The sequence below is a fragment of the Aythya ferina genome (assembly GCF_964211825.1).
Source record: "Aythya ferina genome assembly, chromosome: 1".
NCBI classification, from domain to species: Eukaryota; Metazoa; Chordata; class Aves; order Anseriformes; family Anatidae; genus Aythya; species Aythya ferina.
In genome coordinates this window covers 15,207,548-15,229,002 of record NC_140296.1, presented here as the reverse complement: position 1 = coordinate 15,229,002, position 21,455 = coordinate 15,207,548, and the positions used below count along the sequence as shown (strand labels likewise).

The 21,455-nt window shown below is 33.4% G+C and overlaps 1 protein-coding gene across 4 annotated transcripts in view; it reads right to left on the bottom strand.

The window, feature by feature from the left end:
* The window catches only part of DYNC2H1 (dynein cytoplasmic 2 heavy chain 1), a 168,866-nt gene that overhangs the window by 141,615 nt on the left and 5,796 nt on the right, over positions 1 to 21,455 (bottom strand). For 3 of the 4 annotated variants that reach the window (XR_014688603.1, XM_084506642.1, XM_084506641.1), the window contains exons 6-31: positions 20,941 to 21,173; positions 20,472 to 20,606; positions 20,258 to 20,371; positions 19,969 to 20,080; positions 19,674 to 19,798; positions 18,882 to 19,057; positions 17,523 to 17,718; positions 16,767 to 16,862; positions 15,783 to 15,935; positions 15,573 to 15,671; positions 13,334 to 13,473; positions 13,017 to 13,245; positions 12,427 to 12,554; positions 11,066 to 11,181; positions 9,771 to 9,898; positions 6,246 to 6,395; positions 5,321 to 5,526; positions 4,378 to 4,533; positions 4,171 to 4,285; positions 3,673 to 3,843; positions 3,071 to 3,453; positions 2,179 to 2,311; positions 1,973 to 2,090; positions 1,675 to 1,787; positions 1,467 to 1,586; positions 346 to 496 (exon numbers count right to left, since the gene is read on the bottom strand). Coding sequence is in view for 3 of the 4 variants with exons in the window: in XM_084506642.1 (XP_084362768.1) it covers positions 346 to 496; positions 1,467 to 1,586; positions 1,675 to 1,787; positions 1,973 to 2,090; positions 2,179 to 2,311; positions 3,071 to 3,453; positions 3,673 to 3,843; positions 4,171 to 4,285; positions 4,378 to 4,533; positions 5,321 to 5,526; positions 6,246 to 6,395; positions 9,771 to 9,898; positions 11,066 to 11,181; positions 12,427 to 12,554; positions 13,017 to 13,245; positions 13,334 to 13,473; positions 15,573 to 15,671; positions 15,783 to 15,935; positions 16,767 to 16,862; positions 17,523 to 17,718; positions 18,882 to 19,057; positions 19,674 to 19,798; positions 19,969 to 20,080; positions 20,258 to 20,371; positions 20,472 to 20,606; positions 20,941 to 21,173 (3,996 nt within the window). In the remaining variant the exon portion in view is untranslated. The remainder of the gene's footprint in view (positions 1 to 345; positions 497 to 1,466; positions 1,587 to 1,674; positions 1,788 to 1,972; positions 2,091 to 2,178; positions 2,312 to 3,070; positions 3,454 to 3,672; positions 3,844 to 4,170; positions 4,286 to 4,377; positions 4,534 to 5,320; positions 5,527 to 6,245; positions 6,396 to 9,770; positions 9,899 to 11,065; positions 11,182 to 12,426; positions 12,555 to 13,016; positions 13,246 to 13,333; positions 13,474 to 15,572; positions 15,672 to 15,782; positions 15,936 to 16,766; positions 16,863 to 17,522; positions 17,719 to 18,881; positions 19,058 to 19,673; positions 19,799 to 19,968; positions 20,081 to 20,257; positions 20,372 to 20,471; positions 20,607 to 20,940; positions 21,174 to 21,455) is intronic. The other variant, XM_084506643.1, reaches the window with a different exon arrangement.

Genomic DNA, 21,455 nt, shown 5'->3' with positions numbered 1-21,455 from the left:
AGGCTCTGAAAACTGATGCATTTGAGCCTTCACCTCAGAAGAGTAGGATTGCAGAAAGGAGAGAAGGAGCACTCTCTGTATAAACAGATATATTAATTTTTCTATTTAGCTGATATATATATTCATTTTTATTATATAAATTAACTACGTTAGCAAATATGAAAAAGCTCCAAGATAGTTTTTCATCTAAATGAAAATCCATTGTTTGCTGAAATATTAAATACATTAATCTTGGCAAAAATAGATGGGTAACTTGTAATTTCCTGTTTAAATAAACAGGATGCTAAATGCTAATGAACTATAAAGCCATTATCAGGTATTATATATTAGAGATCATTTTTGTACCTGTATTGCCACTATCTTCCATACTAGTATCAATGCTAGTATAATGTTCCAGTTTAGCCATGAGTTCTAACTCTAATTGTTGCAGATTGTGGTCTTTGATAGCACTTTCAACATCTTCAGTGAATTGAATTTGCTCCGCCAAGGAAAGAATCTTTCGAAGGAAAAGTTCAAATTATATTTTATAATACAGAAGAAAAAGGAAAAAAGTGTTTCAGTTCACTTATTATTGCTTATTATAAAAATATTATCAATGTTTGAAGTATTTTACCACATTTTTAAATGAAGTGATACATTTGCTATGTTCTTAAGAACAAATACAGCCACCTTTAAAAACTTGACAGAATTTAGCAAAAACTTGCAATGTAATATAATGTAGCAAGTTCCTTAGCTGTTGTACAACACATAGCACCAAAACTGTCAAAAGCTTCAATTCCCAACAACTGATGTGCAATACAGAAACTAACACTTTTTAGGCACACTGAGGCCACAGTCAACAGGCTCAGGAGCACCTCTGACTTCCTGTATTACTGACCAGCTAACACAACTATTTTGTCTTCTGGTTTCTACACACCACTTATGTTTCAAGTACTTTAAGTTCACTGGAAAAACACTGTGAGAGCTATAAAGATTCAGTCAAACTTGGAACTAGAAAGAACTGTATCACAAAATTCCACCAATTATATCAGTTGGAAGATTTGTAACAGTAACTAAGTTACATGTGCTGCTGGTCCAAAGTGCATAAAACAAGTCCATTTTCATGACTACTTTTGTTTATACGGGTAATATTTAGAAACTATACTATACTTACACTCAAAAAGTGGTTTCTTTTTAACATTACAACATCTTAGCAGCTCCACATCTAACTATGATCAAGATTTACATAAAATTTAATAAATTGGATGTTAAATCAAGTGCCATGTAAAGGACTTCAGAATTTCAAATGTTTACAGAAGAATTGTAAGAAGGAATATTTTAAAGAATTTCTCTATATGAATAAATAGAATTTGGTATTTTTTTGAGTTTTCCTCCAAATCCATATGTATACTTCCTTATAAGCCTTCAAAAATAACTTATTTGGCATATCTAAGACTACACAATGGTGCTATTGGATCATCTACTACCTGGGAAGGAAAGAGCGATGGATCAATTGAACTTTGTGATTTTTTTCCAGCATCAATACAGTCAAGTAACATTTTTTTTAGGGTCTCCTTCATCTCCAAAGCCAAACCATTTAGCCACACCTGAGAAAAAGATAAAGAAAGCTCTAGTTACATAACAAATTAACTTCTCAAAGATTCCTGGAAATATACCTGGATCAAATTTTCTTACCTCCACATCACTTGACAGAAGAACTTTATTTCTAAGTGGCACAGTTTCTCCTTCTACTGACTTCATGGCAACTATGTGTTTAAATTCTTCATCAAAGCTCACACTATTAATGCCTATTAATTAGAAAATGGCAATGAAGTCATATATCATTAAGGTCTTAAACATTAATTCCTTAATGTCTAATAGCAGAAAGGGGGAAAAAAAACTGCAAGAGATTAGTTTTGAAGAAACTTATAGTTTTTTGAAGAAACTTATTTCTAAATAAGTGCATTTCACAAAGGAAGAGTAATTGCATTACCAGCAAAAAGTTTCTTGAGATGAGACTGGATAACCGAAGGATTCGTGGATTGTCCTAAAATTTCTAATAAATCATCATCTCCAATGAAGTAGAATCTTGGAAAAGCTGAGCGCTTTTCCTGTATAAAAACAAAAGATTTTTTGTTGCTGTTGATTTAAATTCAAACTTACTTTCTTTGCAGAAAACTTTATTAATGTGAGCTTTACCTCCAAAAACTCATTCAAAGATCTCTGACACCTCTGAAGCTGGTCAAGCAGGGCGATTAAGGTACTTCTTAATCCTGTCCGGGCATTCAGTGATATTATTCTATTATCCCTTTTGATATCTGACATAACAGATCTTGACAGAAAAAAAAGAAAAATAAAAAGATTAATTCATAAAACTACCAGTTTTACATTCAGTTTTAATCTGAATAGAGTATGCACAGAATTATTTAATAAAAATTAAAACAAAGGTAAGCTGTACAAATATCTGACACATAACTTTCAGTTTTCACCATCTATTATGAAACACTTCAGAATTTACATCAATGTAAACAACTGGTTTTTGTTAAAATATCTCCATCCAAAACCAAGAAAATTAAATGTTTGACTTTTATCTCGTTCTATGAAGTCATTTTAACTCAGAACAGGTAATGGTACATATCTTTTTACATTTCTAAAATCTCTTCCTTACTTATCTTCACGAGTTGTTCAGAACAAATAAGCTTTCTGTTTCACCTATTTCGCCCATCTGTGTACTTTCTTAGCAAATAAAGAAAGCATTTATTTTCAGCAAGAAATGATTCTTGAAAAACAATTTACATCACTTCTGCTTCATTTCACAAGGCTAATCTTTTGTTTGCATGCCTTGTTCAAGATCTTTGATGTTTCACGCAATTCCCTTATATGTGAAACCTATACTCCACTAAACAAAATCTGTCTTACCCCTTCTGTTCAGACTTACGCACTGTCATGCATCTATACCTCCTGAATTTGTCCCTGAATTTCTTCGCCATATATATTACAGATGTTCCTTATATTTTCACCATGAAGAACACTGTAGCCTGCATAGTGCAAAAGATACTGTAGAAAATGAGCTGCATTACATATGACTAACCTAAAGTCTTCATCAACTCTGTTAAAACGAGCCTGTTCTTTGGGTAGAGCTCCACGACCAAATATGGGTTCTAAATACACCCATTTCCTCTGAATTAGGTTTAAATTCTGCAAAAACTCATCCAAATCAGCCATTTTTTTCTCCCAGATGGACACTTTATCTTCAAAACCTTTATAATATGGAGAATCCTTGAGGGACTGTAAAAGACAGCGATGATCTCCAACTTGGTTGACTATGTCTTTCCAGTCCTTAATAAGCCTGATAGTCTTGCCTTGGCTATCTTCATAATCTGTTAACGTAAAGACAGCTCCAACTCCCCAGAGTTCAAGTTCACGTAATGCTTCTCTGATTGTAACTTCTCCTTGTGCCCGACAATTCAAATCCTATTTATAAGCACAAATACATTTAATTTTAAACTACAGAGCTTGCAATAAACTTGTCATTCAAAAATAAAGGATAAATTCTATTTCTACAATAAGAGTAAAATATAAATATGCATACAGAACAAGATATTCCATGAAAAGATGCTGTTGCATTTACAAAAGACCACTAGATAAAATTTAAATTAAAAATACAGCACCTTTACACGTCATTATTCCTACCTTAAGTTCCATTGCTTTTTCTATAATGGCATCAGTCACTTTAAGCAGATCTCCAAACAGCAACCCCTCAAGTGTAGTACCTCGTGGAAGACCCAAAATGCGAAAGAGATCCAGCCAATGGTCTGGAGAAAGATGCTCTCCTCTAATGTATTTTAGGATTGGAATTATCATCTATGGGAAAAAATCATATGTAAATCTGTCTTGTGTTTATGCAAATTGTTAATTTTATTCTCATTCAGTAACCATTCTTCAACTAAAGCACTTCTTTTTTACCCTTCCAATTCCTAGGTTTAATTTTTATGAATTTGCTCAAGAAAACTCACTGTAAAATGTGTGCTCATGTAAATTGTAATCCTCATAGTAAAGAATTTATTTTTTATCTAATTCAAACCTCTAAGTTTAAAGCTTTTAATGAGCAACACGATGAAGTATGCTACCCAATAATACAAGAATATTTTTATTACTTTTTTATATACTTTTTTATAGCTAGCATCTTACCTTATATCTGTCCACTTCTTTTTGCAGCTTTACTGTCATTACAGTATGTTCTTCCATCTTCCTAATTTTTTCATTCCAGTTAAACAAAAATTCTTCAAATAGGTATGTTTTACTCCTGCATTAAAATCAAATACAGAAACAGTCATAATAACACAGCATTATAACCACACATAAGCGTCCATGAAAAATAAAGTAGCAAGATTATACCTAAAAGTTATCCAGTCTTCTTTGGCTTTCTCATCCAAACCTTGATAAAACTCCTCATACAAAGCCCAGATTCCTGCACAACTCTTAATATCCTGACATACAACATTTGACAATGAGAAGTCAGGCTCTTCCAATTTAAAATGATGGCATTCTTCACTGAATAAAAAAATAATTGCAACATACACTATGTTATTCCATTATACATGTTTATAAAGCAATAATAGGGATAACCTTCTTACACAGCAACCTTTTATATATTCACAATTATTTTCCATAAAATTTCATTTCTTTATTTATGAAATGAATTACTTTGTGTCCCCCACAAAAAGGTTAAAATAAAATGAGTTTGAATGGATTGTTTCTTCCTTTTAGGTAGAAAGAACATGCTAATTTTATTTTCTACATATTTAAATACCAAGCTAAGAACTGAAATAGAAAACTTTGTCCACTCAGGATATCCAACGATGAACTTACTGAAAAGTAGGCACTCAGAGGAAAAAATCTTTCCTTTTGCACAACAGTCTAGTGGTTAAGACACTTGCTTAAGAAATGAGACAGGTGGGCTCTAGCCCACTGAAGTTATAAGTGGACTGAAGCAATAACTCCCCCTTCTTGGACCAATATGGCAAACCTTCTCTTGGTGAGAAGTTCAAAAGTCAGAATCCACCCTTTACTTTACACATTCCTTTAACTGGAAGCCTACTACACTTCTCAATCTTTTCATTTCAAAAAAAAAAAAAACAAAACTTCAGCTCAAGAAATTCCTGTTATATAACAAACAAACAGAACCCTAGAGAAAAAGAACAAAAACATGTAATAAGAAAAAAAAAATCAATTACCTTTATCATTTGTTGTGACAAAATTTAGATAATATTTTCTGAGATACAATTACTGCAAAAGATCCACACGTTAATAAATAGCATATACAGGGAAGTAAACATACATGAGTTTTTCCTTTGTGGTTTCAAGTTCATCAAATTCTTTCTTTTTTTCCTTTATGATCTGAGCACTTTTCTCAAGTGTATCATGATCACCTGTTTCAATGACATCATCATTTGGCTTTAGTTGATCCCAACGAGCTTTAAATTTTTCCAGATCTTGGAGGTATATATTAATATGTGACATCACATTTCCCTTCATAATTTCAATCTGTAAAGCAAGTGTTAAAATTGAATTCCTTCAATGGGTCTGAACTACATGAAGTATCCAATCAAAATCAAAGTAATCGCATTGTTTCAATTTCTTTTTAATACTCTAAGAAATAGGTCAGCTTTATTCTTCTGGTTTTGTTTCAAAAAAGTGGTACTTTTTATGCTGGTATTTAAGAACTATGTATTTGGCCTATACTGCCTATTTAGCCTGAGCACACAAAAACTGCTGTATTTCTATCACATATTGGTATCTTCAGTAATACAACAAATGAGTTCAGTGGTATGCCAATGGACTGGCACTTACAGGGCTGCACACAGTTTATCCAAGTTGTGGGAATAAAAGTAAAAATAAAATAAAAAAACACCTAACATCAGTACTAAAAGCATGATTAAATAATAGATGTTAGTTTTTAACTGTTATTCTGTTTTCTTCAGTTAACCATTGCATTCACTAAGCCATCTCTGTCTTTAGGTAGCTCTTTGAGACAAAAGGACAGAGTAACATTCACTTTTGCATCGGTTCTATAGAAATTTCACATAGCTATTGTTTAAACAGTATTCTTTCCATAAAGGCTGACACCCAAATCATTAATGTTGGTGTAAACACTGAACTGAGAATATTTATGGATTTTATATAATTCAAGAAAAAGTATTTCTCCAAACTTATTTACTCTAAGTTCAGCATTTTTACATAAAATACTAAACTTTCATTGTTACCTGCTCTGTTATCATAAGCTGGTGGCTTTCCATCATTAATTCAAATTTATCCCATGTAGCTCTCAGGTTACTGATGGTGTCCAAACCTGCCCCAGCCACAGTTCGCAAAAGTTTGTTTTTATCTTCAGCTTCTTGAAACAGGAGAAAAACCTAAATTCAAATGGATTAAAAATACATAGGTGTACACATAAAAATTCAGTAAAATCTGCTTAGCCAAACAATGAATAAAAACATAAGAATCATGGATTGTGTACACCCAGATTATTTGTCTAAATGCATCTGATTTTTAATACTGTTTATATAATAACAGTAAAGCACTAGGAAAATGGTATCCAATGTATTTAAAGAAAATCTTGATCCTGAGACGTGATACACAGAAGTAAGTGCTTACCATGAAACAGATAAATGCTGTTTATTTTTTTGCAGATATCCTATCAACCAGATTCAAGAGCAGTATCAGAGCAACAGAAATTCAGTAAATATATACATGTACTGGGTCTGGCTGAGGAGTTAATTTTTGCCATGGCAGCTGTATGGTGCTATGGTTTAGATTTGTGAGCAAAACAATACACTTAACAAGCTAATGTTTCATCTGTTGCTGAACAGTGTTTGAACAGCATCAAGGCATTTTCTCGTTCTAACTCTGCCTCCCCAGTGAATGTATTTGGGGTGTACACAAGGTGGTTGAGAAGGGACACAAGCAGGCAGATGACACAAACTAAACCAATAATATTCCATACCATATAACATCCTGCTCAGCAGTAAGAGGGCAGCTGGGAAGTTAGGGAGGTTAGTTATCTTTTATATGGGAACTGGTTGGGCACTGCTCTACCCAAGAGAGGTGGTGAGTGATTGCCTTTGCATCACTTCTTTCTTTCTGCTTCCACTTTTCCTTTATTAACTGTTTTGATTTCAATCCACGTGTTTTCTTATTTTTACTCCTCCTTTCCTCTTTCCTCATCCCAGTGGGTTGGGGGAGAAGTAAACGAACAGTGAGTGGATTGTGTGTTGTTTAGCTGCCTACCAAAGTTAACCTACAACAATTTGGAAGAACAAAAAGCTAGAATGGAGACACTTTGTATAAACAGATACTATCTTCATATAAAAGAGGGATTTTTTTTCTCTGATAATAGAAAATAAAAAATCAATTCTTTTTCCACATGATAAGAGCCAACCAAATTTAAAGAACAAAAATTAAACTTTTAAAAGTTGGAAGAAAATTAAATGAATGCATAGTTTTTTATATATTTTCCAAAATGTCCTGTTATAACTGCTTTCCGTTAAAAATTAAGTGGTGACAACAGGCCCTAATGCTAAGGGTCAATACTGTTTCATAAATTACAGAAAATTAATTCTCTTCAATATCCAACAGTTCTCCCTGAGAGCTGCTATAAAATCAAAATACTTACACTCAACTTAACGCAGACTTCACTGAGTTAAGTAACATCCAAAAGGTCAAACTGCATCCAAGATAAAGATTGGGCTAAAATTATATGTCAGTATATGGACTAGTTAAGTAGGCATAAAAATCTCATTATTGCTAATGAAGATCATTGAAATCAAGACTGCCTCATTTAATGACAGAGGTTGGCAGCACTACCTGAGATTCCCTACTCTATCCCATCTGCTTTAAAGTTGCTGCCACAACAGTTATGGGTATTCCATATGTCTCCCAGCCACGTATGGAACCCTCAGATATGCCAGGACATCCTCAAAACAGTAGGCACCTACATGTATGTCTGAACAACTGCTCTTAATGGCGCTAATAAATCAATTTGGGAAATCAACCACAAGGTGTCTATTTTAAGGTGAAATGGATTGCTCTCTACAAATGGATTGGCTGCATTTGCCAGGGACTTGATTCAGTTTCGCATATACACATTTAGGGCCATTTGAGATACCCAAGAACACCTGCGTGGCCTCCAGCTCTAACTATAGAAAGGTAAAGCCTCCAAGTGCTCTTCTGTTATGTCAGCCAGTCTAGCGCAGATATTGAATACACATCTCAAGTAACTCTTAAAAATGTACCTGTGGACAACTAAACCAGGGTTCCACGATGTGCATTATGTGCATGCACTATGACCACAAGCACAGAGACACCCACATTCAAGATGCATTAATTTAGAACTGAATTCTATTACGGACATACATTGTCCGGTTGGGAAGTGCAAATATGGCAAAATTGTGGAATTCTACAAGAGTTTTTTAAAGGCATCAGTAAGGGTATGGATAAAGGAGATTAAAATCATATTGGATTTCCAAAAATCTGGTAACACAATCCCTCTCCAAAGGCATTTAAGGAAACACATTAATCTCAACATGAGAGAAAAGGTCCACCCACAGGTAAATAATTGGGTAAAAGATAGAAAGCAGAGATGGGAAGAAATGGGTAGTTCCTGTGATTGAAAAAAATTGTCCAGTGTTGGACTGCTCCAAGTGTTTATGAGTTGAAAAAAGACACATTAGTAAAATTATAATGTTTATTGATGACAACTGTGTTATTCAAGGCATTAAACCAGTACACGTGAAGAACAGGAAAATGATCTTAGAAGAAATAGTGACTGACAATATCAGTGACAATATCATGAAGTGATACATATATGAAAAAGCAATCCTAATTTCACATAGACAAGTTGTGTTCTGAGTTAACGCCTGTGCAAGATTGATATCTTCGGTCTATGACAGGCAGTTTTAAAAAACACCAGCTTACTCTGATCAGTAGGAAGTAAATCAAATTTTAGGAGTCAGTAAGGAACAACAAAAAAAAAAGAATAAAAGATATAATATTGTTATATCATCATATAAATCTATGGTTGTCTGCATCTTACAAGCTGTGCAAAACTCTTCTGGTGCCACACAAAAATATTATGGCAAAACTGGGAAAGGCATACCAAAGAGTAACAAGGATGATCAAAGCTATGAATATGCTTATGTTTAAGATGAGATAAACTAAAACTCTTCCATCTAGATAACAGATGGCTAATACAGTATACAACAAAGAACAATACTATTGTGTGTCCTGAAAAGTAAGAATATGGAATCATTGCTCCGCATCTCTTCTAATGTAAGACATGAATGGTATGAAGTTAACAGATGTCAGGTGAAAAAAAAATAATAATAAAAGGAGGTGTCATGTATTAGGGTGACCAACCTACACTTTTTCAGGGGATATTTTGGATGTAAAGGGTGCGTTTGCTATCAAGAGGAGACTAGGTAAGGCTGTGGAAGAGAAATCCTGAGTGTCACTATACAGAGAGGAACCACATAAAGCTCTAAAACACTCTGGTTAAGGGCTAGAAGTCTGGGAATGCATCATATACACTGTCCTGATTTTGTATTTTTTCCCTACATAGTCACTTTATTCTATTGCCCCAGACAAAATACTGTGCTATATGGACCACCGCCCTGACCCTATAATGCCACTGCATGTTCTAAACTAGTTATATTAAATATAAGTTTCCAGACCAGACACCAACTACATTTTTTGGTAGTTTTTGTATTGGATATGATAAAATAGGATCTTACCCCTCCTTTTTGTTCATGTAGCTTTAAATATTTTAAGTTGTCTTCTGATATTTCCTCTACAGTCTGAGGTCTAACCACTAGGGTTTCCATGGCATCAGTAAGAAATGAAGAAACATCGTGTAGGTGAGCTATATAAAGAAAGGTGGAACATGAAGTTATTATGTAAAAAATACTTGTAGTAATAAATATCAGTCAGACAAATGTACTGTGATACAACACTATCATAATTTATGATATTGCACACAAGGTATTAATTTTAAAAATTGCTGACCCCAATATTACATGCTGCTTCAACAAAGATTGCATGTTTGTGCTTACACATAGATTTTTAAATTTAATCCACTACTTTCAGAGTATGATTTATAATGTAAGTATCAGTCTCTTCTGAGAATTAAACATTAAGACCCAGTGCATTTATTTGTACACTTTCAAAATATGCATGTCTTTTCATGGCAAAAAGAGAAAAACACGTGAAAATTGTTTTTGATTTGGGAGTTTTGGTTTGTTTTAAAAGAAATTAACTAAATAAAGCACCTTGCATTAAACAGTGAAAAGATTCACAAACAAAAGCCTGACTGAGCTATAACATTGCATTTTCCTAACAGCAAAGGCACAGCACCTAGCAAGGAAATGCACAATTGCAGGAAATAATGCATCTTCCAGGAAACAATTCAACTTCTAGGCTACGGAACTAATTCACTCTCTGCATGACCCCTGTTCTAAGTTTCCTGTGCTGACTGGTACATTGAAAGCATAAAACACTGGTATTGCTCATCATCTGTACCCAGACCACAAAAAAATGGGGAAATATTTTGCACTCTTCGATACTCTGCATTTTGATAATCTAACTGACAAGTAATTTTACAGAATAAGCCTAGGTTATTTAAGACTCCTGGTGAGGTATTTAAATTTTTAAAAGAAAAAACAAATGTTATTTTTGAATGCAACATTTTGCGGTGCTTACTTCAATTAAATTCAAACAACTAAGAAATTATTCTCCACATAAAAGAAACAATCAAAAGAATATCCATATGTATCCTGTTTATTCTGTTAACATCTGGAACAGATGCTGTCAAAACAAGCGAATGGAATAGATGCATATGGATACCAAAGGGTCTGAGATTAGGCATGTAGTGAAAAATTATTGAGAGATTATTTTTATTCCACTGTGATTTCTGCAATTCACTATGTTCAAGAATAAAATATTTCTAAAATAAGAAGTATTTAATAAATACAGTAATACTAATGCCCACATCAGAAATTAAAAACAACTACTATTCATCGAAGTTATTTACCTTGTATAGATTTTCTAAAAGAAATGACAAGAACATCGTAGAACTTCTGGATAAAATCATCAATTGCAGTTTTCACAGGGTTGCAATTAACAGTTAAACAATCTATCTTGATGGTGCTTCAAGACAAAAGATTTAAAAAGTAGCAAATGTTCAGAAGTATATATATATATGTCTCAACAGCTCTAATATCAATGTATGTCTACAGCTTACCCTGATTTTACAGCCTAATGAGAAAAAAAATCCCACATAATTCTACAAGTAGAAGTTGCAGCTTATTGGACAAATAATTGTGTTACTCATAATACTGAAAGGCATATTAACCGTTAGGCATATACACCCAATTTTACAGAGACTAAGGTCTAATGCTTCAGTCTTCCAAATAGTTAGAAAATCACTTGATTTTATATAATTAATGTCACTAAATTCAAAAGGGCTATTTTTATACTGGAAAAGGAAAAGGAAAAGGAAAAGGAAAAGGAAAAGGAAAAGGAAAAGGAAAAGGAAAAGGAAAAGGAAAAGGAAAAGGAAAAGGAAAAGGAAAAGGAAAAGGAAAAGGAAAAGGAAAAGGAAAAGGAAAAAGCAGAAGACTAAAGGACACTATCAAAGTGTAAGTGTACCTTACTTTATACTTTCCTGAGTATCCTGCCTCAACACCAATTATTTTTTGTCTCATGCCACTGTGTAGCCATGTGTGCCTTCTGGCTATAAGATCCATCACCTGATTTCTCTTCTACTCACCCTGTCTATCCTCAAATGTGTGGAAATGTTTACTACTGTGAATATAATTTAGCCAGCAAGTTCCACCAGAACATCCACCTGCATGAAACATGACTACTTGCTCTGAACTTGCTTCCCTCCAGTATCGTTTGATAACACTAACCATGCAGCACACAGAATCCTGTGTGAATGCATGTAAGAATAAAAGCCTAAACTAGCCTACCTTACTTGCAGGATTTAATCAAGTGCTTAAATACATTAATTATGTAATGTATAAACATCTGCTAAGTCAGTTTCCAATGGCCACATATACTATAGGTACACATGACTTAGCTTAAAGAATTGTTAAAATATCCCTGTTTTGCAGTACCTCAGAACCAGCCCTGAATTTAGAGGGAGGTTCCTGTCATACCAAAGGAAGTCATTAAAAGCTTTTTGAGAGGGCTCCATGGATAAAAGGGAGTAAGTGTCTAAAAATAAAACCAAAAAACAAAAATCTAAACCTTTAAAAAGTATGACTGAATTTAAAAAACATTTGAAATTCTGTTTGTATCTCTACATAAAAAGAGTATTTCTATTTTATTATTACCTTTATTATCTGATGGAATCTATTATTGAAACACAGGAACACAGTTGCACTATACCTTGGAAGCCGTTCTGCTTCTTTGCCTCTCACTTTTAATGCTTTGAAGTTTTTTTCCCAGTCTTGTTTGCTAGAAAGATGCGTCATCACCAGAGATTCCATATCTACTTGCCCAATTACAATCCATTCCTTTTCAACATTGTTTTATATTTCATGGAAAAGAAATAATTAGTAGATTAAAAAACTCTGTTTCTCAATAATATTAAAATATTTTAATAATGTTTTCAAGCTGCATTTTCTTTAACCATTATGCTCCTTCAATTACCTACAGATTCACTTAATACAAAATCCAGGAGGTACAGAATGGTTTGATGTATCCACTCATTTAAGGAAGACCAAAACATATTTTTAGCAAGGGTAATAAGACTGCTGTAATACACAGATTTCAATAGGAACTGTATGCATGCTTCAAGCTAGGCATGTGCTTGAGTAGTTGGCTTAATATGAATAGAATTAATAAACTTTTGCTTACATACCATGCAGAAAAGGACAATAATGCACAGGTTTCATTGCTCAGTTACTTCTACAATGTCTGAAGCCTAACAAGATAAAAATCTACAGGAAAAAGTATGGGTCCAATACTGAAAATACCTTGAATTGATTAGAAACTTCTGCCAGCTTTCTGAACAAATCCTCTGCTTTACTAAAAGCAGTCAGAAATCCATTTGCATTTCTTTCAGTCATAACTGTGAAGATAGACTCTTCCTCTGTTTCACTTACTCCCCTAAACTGATTTGGAATGGAGATGAATCTCTTCATTTCTCTGTAATATCTAGCTCGTACTTCTTCAAAAGGAGGTCTGAACTGCAACCGGCCTTGCCTGAAAAGTGGAACAAATAATACAAAAAATAAATACTTGAATACAATTTGAGCCAGAATATTTTATTTTTAGGAAAAAAAAATCTTACTTGAATATTAGATCTATATTTATTTCTGGTAAATTCTCATTAAGTGCTTCTAAGCCCATCTGATACTGATGCTCCAGAGCTTTGTAAAGCTGATGATTCCAGTGTTGTCTCCAAGCTTTCATATCACATGATTTGAAACCCTAAAATATAACATTTATTTTGTTATTTTATGTAATCTTTCTCCTCAAACTGTAATTAAGTGAAACTGAGATTGAAGATAGTGATCGTAGTAAAATGCAAAGCAGTATTGTGTTTGACTATTAAGAAGATACAGAATGTATTTCAGATGAACATAGGAAAAAAAAAGAAAGGCCTTATCAAAGCAGTCTCTACTTCAGGATAGTACATAGTCTGTACATCAGGATAAGAACTTCACCAACTTTATTAGTCTATTACAAGATTCTTCACGATTAGCCTAAAATAATGGAATTCTGCTAGAAATAAGATGCAAGGATGGCTGAATGAGAGATCTAAATATGTATCACACCTTTTACTTCCCTGTGATATATAAGCTACCTTCTAACCCTGTATTTCAGAAAAAAAAATCTTGTGTGTTTCCACAGATAAGTATTAACTAATAAGTCAATACAAGACTTTTATCTTAAATCAAAATTTCCTTGGAATGTGCTACATTGAACATTCTTATGGAATGTGCAAAGCAGTACCATACACTTAACTCTGTAAATGGTCACTGGTAAGCCACCCAAGCATTTTCAAAATGGCAATACAAGCCAAAAAAGAAATTGGAAACATCTTTCAATTTAACAGTTTCTCTTATTTATTTGGACAGTAATTTTCAGTCAGGGCTTTGGAGTCAGACTAAGGCTGCTAAGGAAGCCATACATTTAAGGTCTGTCCAGCAATTTGAGACTGCCCAATGGAACTCTTCCAATAGAAGTGTTTCAGAAACAAAGGAAACTTGAAATTGTCTCAATTAAATCTTAAGACAATTATAAATACAGGTTTTAAATAAAAGTGAAAAATTCTAACAAATTGACACCTGTATGACAACAAGGACAATGTTAGGAAGAAACCTACAAAAATAGTAACGTGCCATCATGTACAACGATAATTCAATCAGTTTCTTCTAGCTCCTTTCTTCCAATGATGTGTCTACAGTGTTAATACAAACCTGCTTATAATTCTTACATAGATAAATCCAGGCATTTATTCTCCCTATACTACTACATATTCTGTAGATAGAGCCCTGAAAACTTCGTCAGCTAATGCAGAATTTTAACAGCTTGATGGCAACAGTTAAGTATATTAGCAAGGTATAGACAGACAATAATAGCTTGTAATTTTGGATGGTGGAAGCAGGATACACCTGGTTCAGTTTTATCAGTTCTAGTCAAGGATTAAAAAAAAAGAAGTGATTTAACACAGGTTACTTCCATTTTTCATATACCATATAAAAATGCCATACCATATTCTGCAATACTGAAAACATTTTCAAACTGATTTAAGAGCAAATAAAGTATTAATTTCTTAAAAAATAATTTGGATTCAAGATAAAAAATCACAAATTACATTTCAATGCAAATTACTAAGCATTACTAACCAATAACTGAAGGAAAATACACATACAGATAAAAGTCCATTTACTTATATTATCTGAGAAATGGAAAATTGTATTAAAAAAATACAGTGAAACTACTGCATTTATTTGACTAGCAAATACAATTAAAATGATTCAGATCTGTATTAGAAAGACCAAGGATACCACAACCACCTAGGATTACAGACCCATTACTGTTGAAGGCACCAGGAAAAATTAAATTGACTAATGATATATCAACATAAAATAGGTGATACTAATATCATTCAGAGTTACTTTGATAATATGATAGTCTTAATCAAAAATTGGCAGTTAATAGATGAACAAGTAATCTTCATTATTTCAGTCAGAAATGCATTTTAATTCTAAATTTTATACATTTATCTTATTCCGCCTGGAGATAGCTGCACCCATTTCTGCATTTCAGCACATGTTGATGGCTCAGATACAACTGTTATACATGACTTAAGGTTCTCCCATTTACTCACCTAAGCCCTGGTACCTGACTAAGTGTTTTTCTTCTCCCATTACTAGCATGACACCAAAAAATATTATCCTGAGTAATGAGCTATTAACTCATTAATAAAAATTAATTAAATCATAGTATGTTTGACTTTTAAATCTTGATAAGTATTGAAAAATCAGATGTTTGCTGCTTGGAATATGACAATGAAACCCTGCCTGTGACTCGAGGCTTGCAAAACCAGTTCTGAGTTCCTGGAGTCCATCTTTCCAACGCTGCTGCTGCCGGAGTAGATCAATATTCATAAGAGAGATAACCTGTTAAAAGAATTTTAAAGGATAATAAATATGCTCATAACCACATAAATGGAAAAAAAAGAGTAAAGTAAGTCTAAAAAACACAATTGTAATTTCACCTGGAAAACATACCTTTTCAATGAAGTTTGTGTGCCACTTTCTCAGTTTCCTGTTTTCAGTGGAAAGTCGCTCAGCAGCAGCTTGGAGTTTTTGGATATAAGCTTCCAGTTCCCTGGGATTATCCCATGTTATTTGAGCTTTTCCTCCAGGACCAGACTTTGAATGCTTGAAAAACACATGTATCAGTAAAAATAATATTTCCGCTGTAAAATTCTACTGACTCAAAAGCAAAAATTACAGCTTTGGGGCGCAACTTTTCATTTGTTTTTTTAATCAATATTATTTTTTTGTTGGTTGGTTGTTTTTTTTTTGTTTGTTTTTTGTTTTTTTTCTAAAAGGTATTTTGCAGTTTACAGTAGAAAATAGTAACACAAAAGCATTTAAAATTCCACAGCTGGACCCATTCCTAAAAAATACAGCACAGAAATCATGCCAGGCAGAAGACTATATTGCAGCTCAGAACACTTCTGCACGATCACCAGCTTATGGTCTACACACTAAAAAAATATTGTGAATATTGTGGCACAATCAGCAGCCCAACCAAGGAAAAAGTTTGGGAAACTTTTCCAGAATGTTTTTGAACCTACAGTTTGGTCTACACCATTTTGTATGAAATAACCCCAACCCCAAACTTCTGTTCTACCTTCAGAAACAAATATATTGTGTTTTGCAAAACGGTTCTCAGGAGCATGCTTCCAACAGTTTTTGCAATGCTTTCTCTGGAGGCATTTTCTTGCCCAATACAGTTTGTGGGAATGTTATAATTCTCCAGCCATTTTCACATCACAGAGTGTTGAAAGAGGTTAGAGTGCTTGAAACTGAAATTCATGGTTTCAAAAAGAAAGGCCTGCTGATTTCAACAAATGCTAATGAAATGGATGGTGTTGCTTGTATTGGAATACTGTACTTAAAAAGTCCAGTAAAAACACAGAAAAAGCATCACAGAATACGCAGATACCACTGAAATTCCAAATACAAGGAGGGGAATTCTTTCACCTTAATTATCTGTTCAAATGCTAGGGCAGACTGTAACATCATTGGCTTCTGACTCTCAATCATTTGTTGATCAATAGAATTATAAAAATGTGCCACCTGTAAAAATGAACAAATTAAACTTGTAAATAATGTAATCGGTTCTTGTATATCAGTACATTTAACATTCACAGAGTATTTCTGAACATTATGTGAAATTAATGCAACTAAGAATTTAGAATTAACCATAATAGTAAAATGTTTACCAAAATAAAGTACATACTCAGTGGTAATGTCATCATATCTTCTTCTAGTGATGAATTCTAATAGCTAAAAAACCCTACTACTTACATGTCTGCAATTATACCTCACCTTAAGTGCAATGGCTTCAGTCTCTAGTTTATTGCAAGTGGAACAATATCACTGTTTTATGCAAACGTAGGCATCTAGTACCATTTCAGATGCCTTCAAGTATCCATGACATCCTTCATGGACACAATAAAAGACCTAAAACCAACTTATTTCCTTATAAATTGACAGCTGGACTAACAGGGATATCCTACAACTTGCTTCAGCTGCTGACGCATAGACTGCAAATACCTTTTAAACTGCCTAAGGTTTCCAATTGAACACCTGTCAACGATCCAGATGCATGGGTATCTTGTAGGTGCTGTGCCACCTCTGCCCTAGCTGTGCAAACATCTCAGATATCAATGGCATTTTATTTAAAAATAAAACACAGTATCAATGAATTGCCTGTTACTACATTAAATATTATACCTGTTTGAGGATGACCGCCTGCTTACAGAACTTCTGTGCAGTGTTTGCAGCTTGCTGTATTTTAGCTGGTATAGCAAAACCAAGTGCCGACAGCTGACGTACTTCTCTTAGGAGAGTCACCAAACGGTCTGAATAGAGTATGTTTAATGTTCCAAAGACATGATCCAACTCCATTACTGGACTATTAGCTTGGATGCTAAGTCAAAATCAAATTAAGCATATTCATGAACACAGTTTGATATTGGTCCTTTCTTAGGTGCACTGTATAAAATTCTAATAAACAATTCTAACAAAAAACATCAAATTATCATTAGATTTTACTCCAATTATTTTTTCTACTACAGTAATGCTTCTACCATCATCCTCCTAGGATTCCTTCATAAACACTTCAGCTTTACTCATTTTTTTCAGTTTTTTTCTTACCTTTTTCTAGTTCACATATCTATTGCATCCCCCTTTACAGTGAGCTACCTCTTTTCTCTTCCTTTTAATTAATCTCTTTGCAGAAAGCAAAAAAATATTTTTAAAAAAATTCTCACAAAAACAAATTTTTATGGTACTATAATGTCATATGGTACAATAATGTTTATATGGTACAATAATGTCATTTCTATGTACTGCAGTTCTGAATCTGCTAATTCGTTACATGATTTTTTTTTTTCATGAAATAAAATTTGGCACAGGAGTAGCAACACTTGTGTCCAGTAGAACTATGGACAAACACTCACTTTATTCAAAAGAAGTTTCACAGAATCAGAGAATCATTGGTTTTTCCTAATATCCAACCAAAACCTTCCCTGGAGAACACTTTGCAACACTTGGATGCAGACAGAAACTATGTGCCCAATTAAAAAGCAAACAAACAAACAAACAAACAAAAACCAGTAAATTAAAAAAAATAACTATATTTGAATTTCATTATTTTGGTTGATTACAACTTATGAGATTTAAACTGGTTTTCCTACCCTTCTTTCATCTGCTCAATTTAGACCACAGTATTTCTTGTGAATAGCAATTTATTTGTAACTCTACTTGTGTGATCTGTATATCAACAGTTATATTCCTGTCTCATCTGGTTTGTAGACATTATCACACTATGGATAACGTATAGTGACAACAAGCCAAACAAACATACTTCATTCCAGGTGTCAGTAGAAACTGCAAGATTAGCCATTAGCATTGTCCTGTGTGCTTCATCTTAACAACCAACCCTGGCAGAATGATGAAATGATCATGAACTGCTTCTCTTTATTTCTGCATTCATTCAGTAAAATCTGTACTTTAATCAGGTCCCGTCAAACTACCCTACAGTACAGATTTCAGCATTAGCATTATTCAAATGAAAATTTCAATGCTTACCAAAGTCCTGACTTGGGATTTGATAATTCTGACTGGATATTCCTAGACCAGTCATCAAACTGTTCTTGTTCATATACTTTTAACTGTTCCAGAAAAGAATCTGCACTTTGATGAAAACTTTGAAATCCAGACAAGTCAGAGAGGAGAGCTTCTGCAAGCTTGATGGCATCATCCACCTTGAATACAATCACAAAGAAAGGAAGCTTAAATGCTATTAAATTAGAAAAGAAGAATCACCACAATATAAATCAGTCCTATAACACATCCTAGTGGGATACAAAAACAGATTAGAAAAAACAAGTGAATACTGAATTGTGTCCTATGTATTACCAAGAAATCCATTTGGTTTCAATGGGACACTGCAGAGGCTAATAATAAATAAGAATTACAATATCAGAATCTAGCTATATGTAAATCTTAAATAGAATTTTAAAACGCAAACTGGAGGATAAAATTTAAAAGTCATCTCCATTCAGAATTTTTTTCTGCTTTGTTTTGTTTTGCCAGAAAATAGCAAGTCATTAAAAAAGGTTTCATTTTATTATGAAAAGACCGTTTATTATGAAAAGACTGTTTATTGTGTCAGTTAATAAAATTCAACATAGCATATGGCACCACAGATAGGGAATCCCGATTCTATAACTCTTGGAAGTCCATGATTTTTTTTAATGTTATTTTTCTCCACAGTCTCTTACAGCTTTTGTCTCCACAATCTCTTATGTATGATTTATGTTCGTATAATAACACTATATATAACTAGTAATGAATTCTGTTTGTAATGGAATCTGTTACCTTCAGCTCCAGCTGCCGCACCCATACAATATTATTGACAACTTCAGAAAGGTTTTTGCCAGACAGCGGTCCAGAAACATCACCAGGAGCACCATGGCATCGAGTTTCAAAGTCTGTCTGATAGTCTAACACGAGAAAAAGATTCATGTTAGACCAGAAACCTAACAGAACAAGCTTAAATGTATTATTATAGTTATAAAAACATAGTATGTATAATGACATAATTCTAAAGTAAATAAACTGTTATATTATTTGCAAAAATACTAATGTGGTTGAACAGTTAGACAATTTTTACCTTTGACACAATCTTGAAGTCTTGCTAGCAATGTTTCCCTTTCTAAAAGTAATTCTTTGCTTATATTTGGATGCTTTATCAGTTCCTTGTGTTTCTGAAATGTCTGAAGAAGCTAGAATATGAAATTAAAACAATGAAAAAAATGAAACATATTCTGATACCATTCTTTATGGCTGTTCATAAATAGTCTTTGCCTGTAAGTATTTATCCCTTTACTCAAAACTGACTACTTAAGAACTCAGTAACTTTTTCCCATCGGGAAGTTTTCAGACTGTAAAAATGCCTGTACCTGTTGAGGGCTGTCTTGAATGTCTGCAATAAATTTCTTTAGTTTGCTTGCCACTTTTTTTTCTGCTGGTGCAATAATTCTTTCAAACTGAGAAACTGCTGCTTTCCATAATGGCTAGAAGACAATCAGCATATACATGTTACTTTAGGACTGCTCATCTAAATACTAAAAAGTCACACAGGGAGTATCAATAAATTAAAAATAAGCATTATACCTCCGTGTAAGGGTTATAGTGTACAGGATTTAGGCCAGCAAAGGGCTCAAACACCTGGGCAGCATGTAAAGCATTTTGTTCTCCAGATGGCAAAAAGAACGTAAGTTTTTCATGTAGTGTTCTAACAGTTAAGACCTATAAAAGAAAATATGATATGTCAACATGCTTTTACATAAAACTTACATTTAAAAGCAAAAAGCACAATCAGCACATGACACCCCTCTACTTTTTACAGAACGTTTTTGAAAGCTTTTTTTTTTTTTTGCAAGCATTTGAATTACAGAATGCTCACTCTAAAAAGGCTATAAAAAGTGTTTTTACTTTCCTTTTATGACTTTATTTTTATTTCCTTTTAAATAACGGTGCTTAATTCTGTTTAATGAAATAGTTAAAAATAAATAACAATAAATAGTAATTATTATTCAACAATAGTAATACGCAATAAATAAATAATGAATGTGGATAATACCTCATCAAGACGTTTGCCAAGTTTGACTAAAGATTCAGGGAAATACTTTTCATTTTTCCACTGATGCAGAGTATAACGCTGCCACAGTTGTCCAGTTAAGTACTCACAAGCTGATGCCCATTGCTCACAAATCAAAATGCCAGCCTTCAGATTTTCTTTAACAATGTGAAAAGCATCCTCCCATAGGTTCAAAGCTGCTAATTTTCTCTGAACAAATCTGCCTAGACAGCTCCCTAGAATGCAAAAATGTATATGAAAACAGTATACAGTTTGTTCAAAATATTATTATTTAAACTCCACACCAAGTCCCAACAATATTTTTGAAAAACTATTATAAAATTATTATTTAAAACAACACAAATGTGTCAGCAACCGTTCACATTGTTTCAGCTTCAACAAATCTCTTAAACATCTCCAAGTTAGTCCAACTGGAGGTTGGCTTGGTGTCAGAAACCGATGGATTTTGAATCTGGAATCCATGCACAAGCATGATCTGTATCAGCAGTGATGGCAGC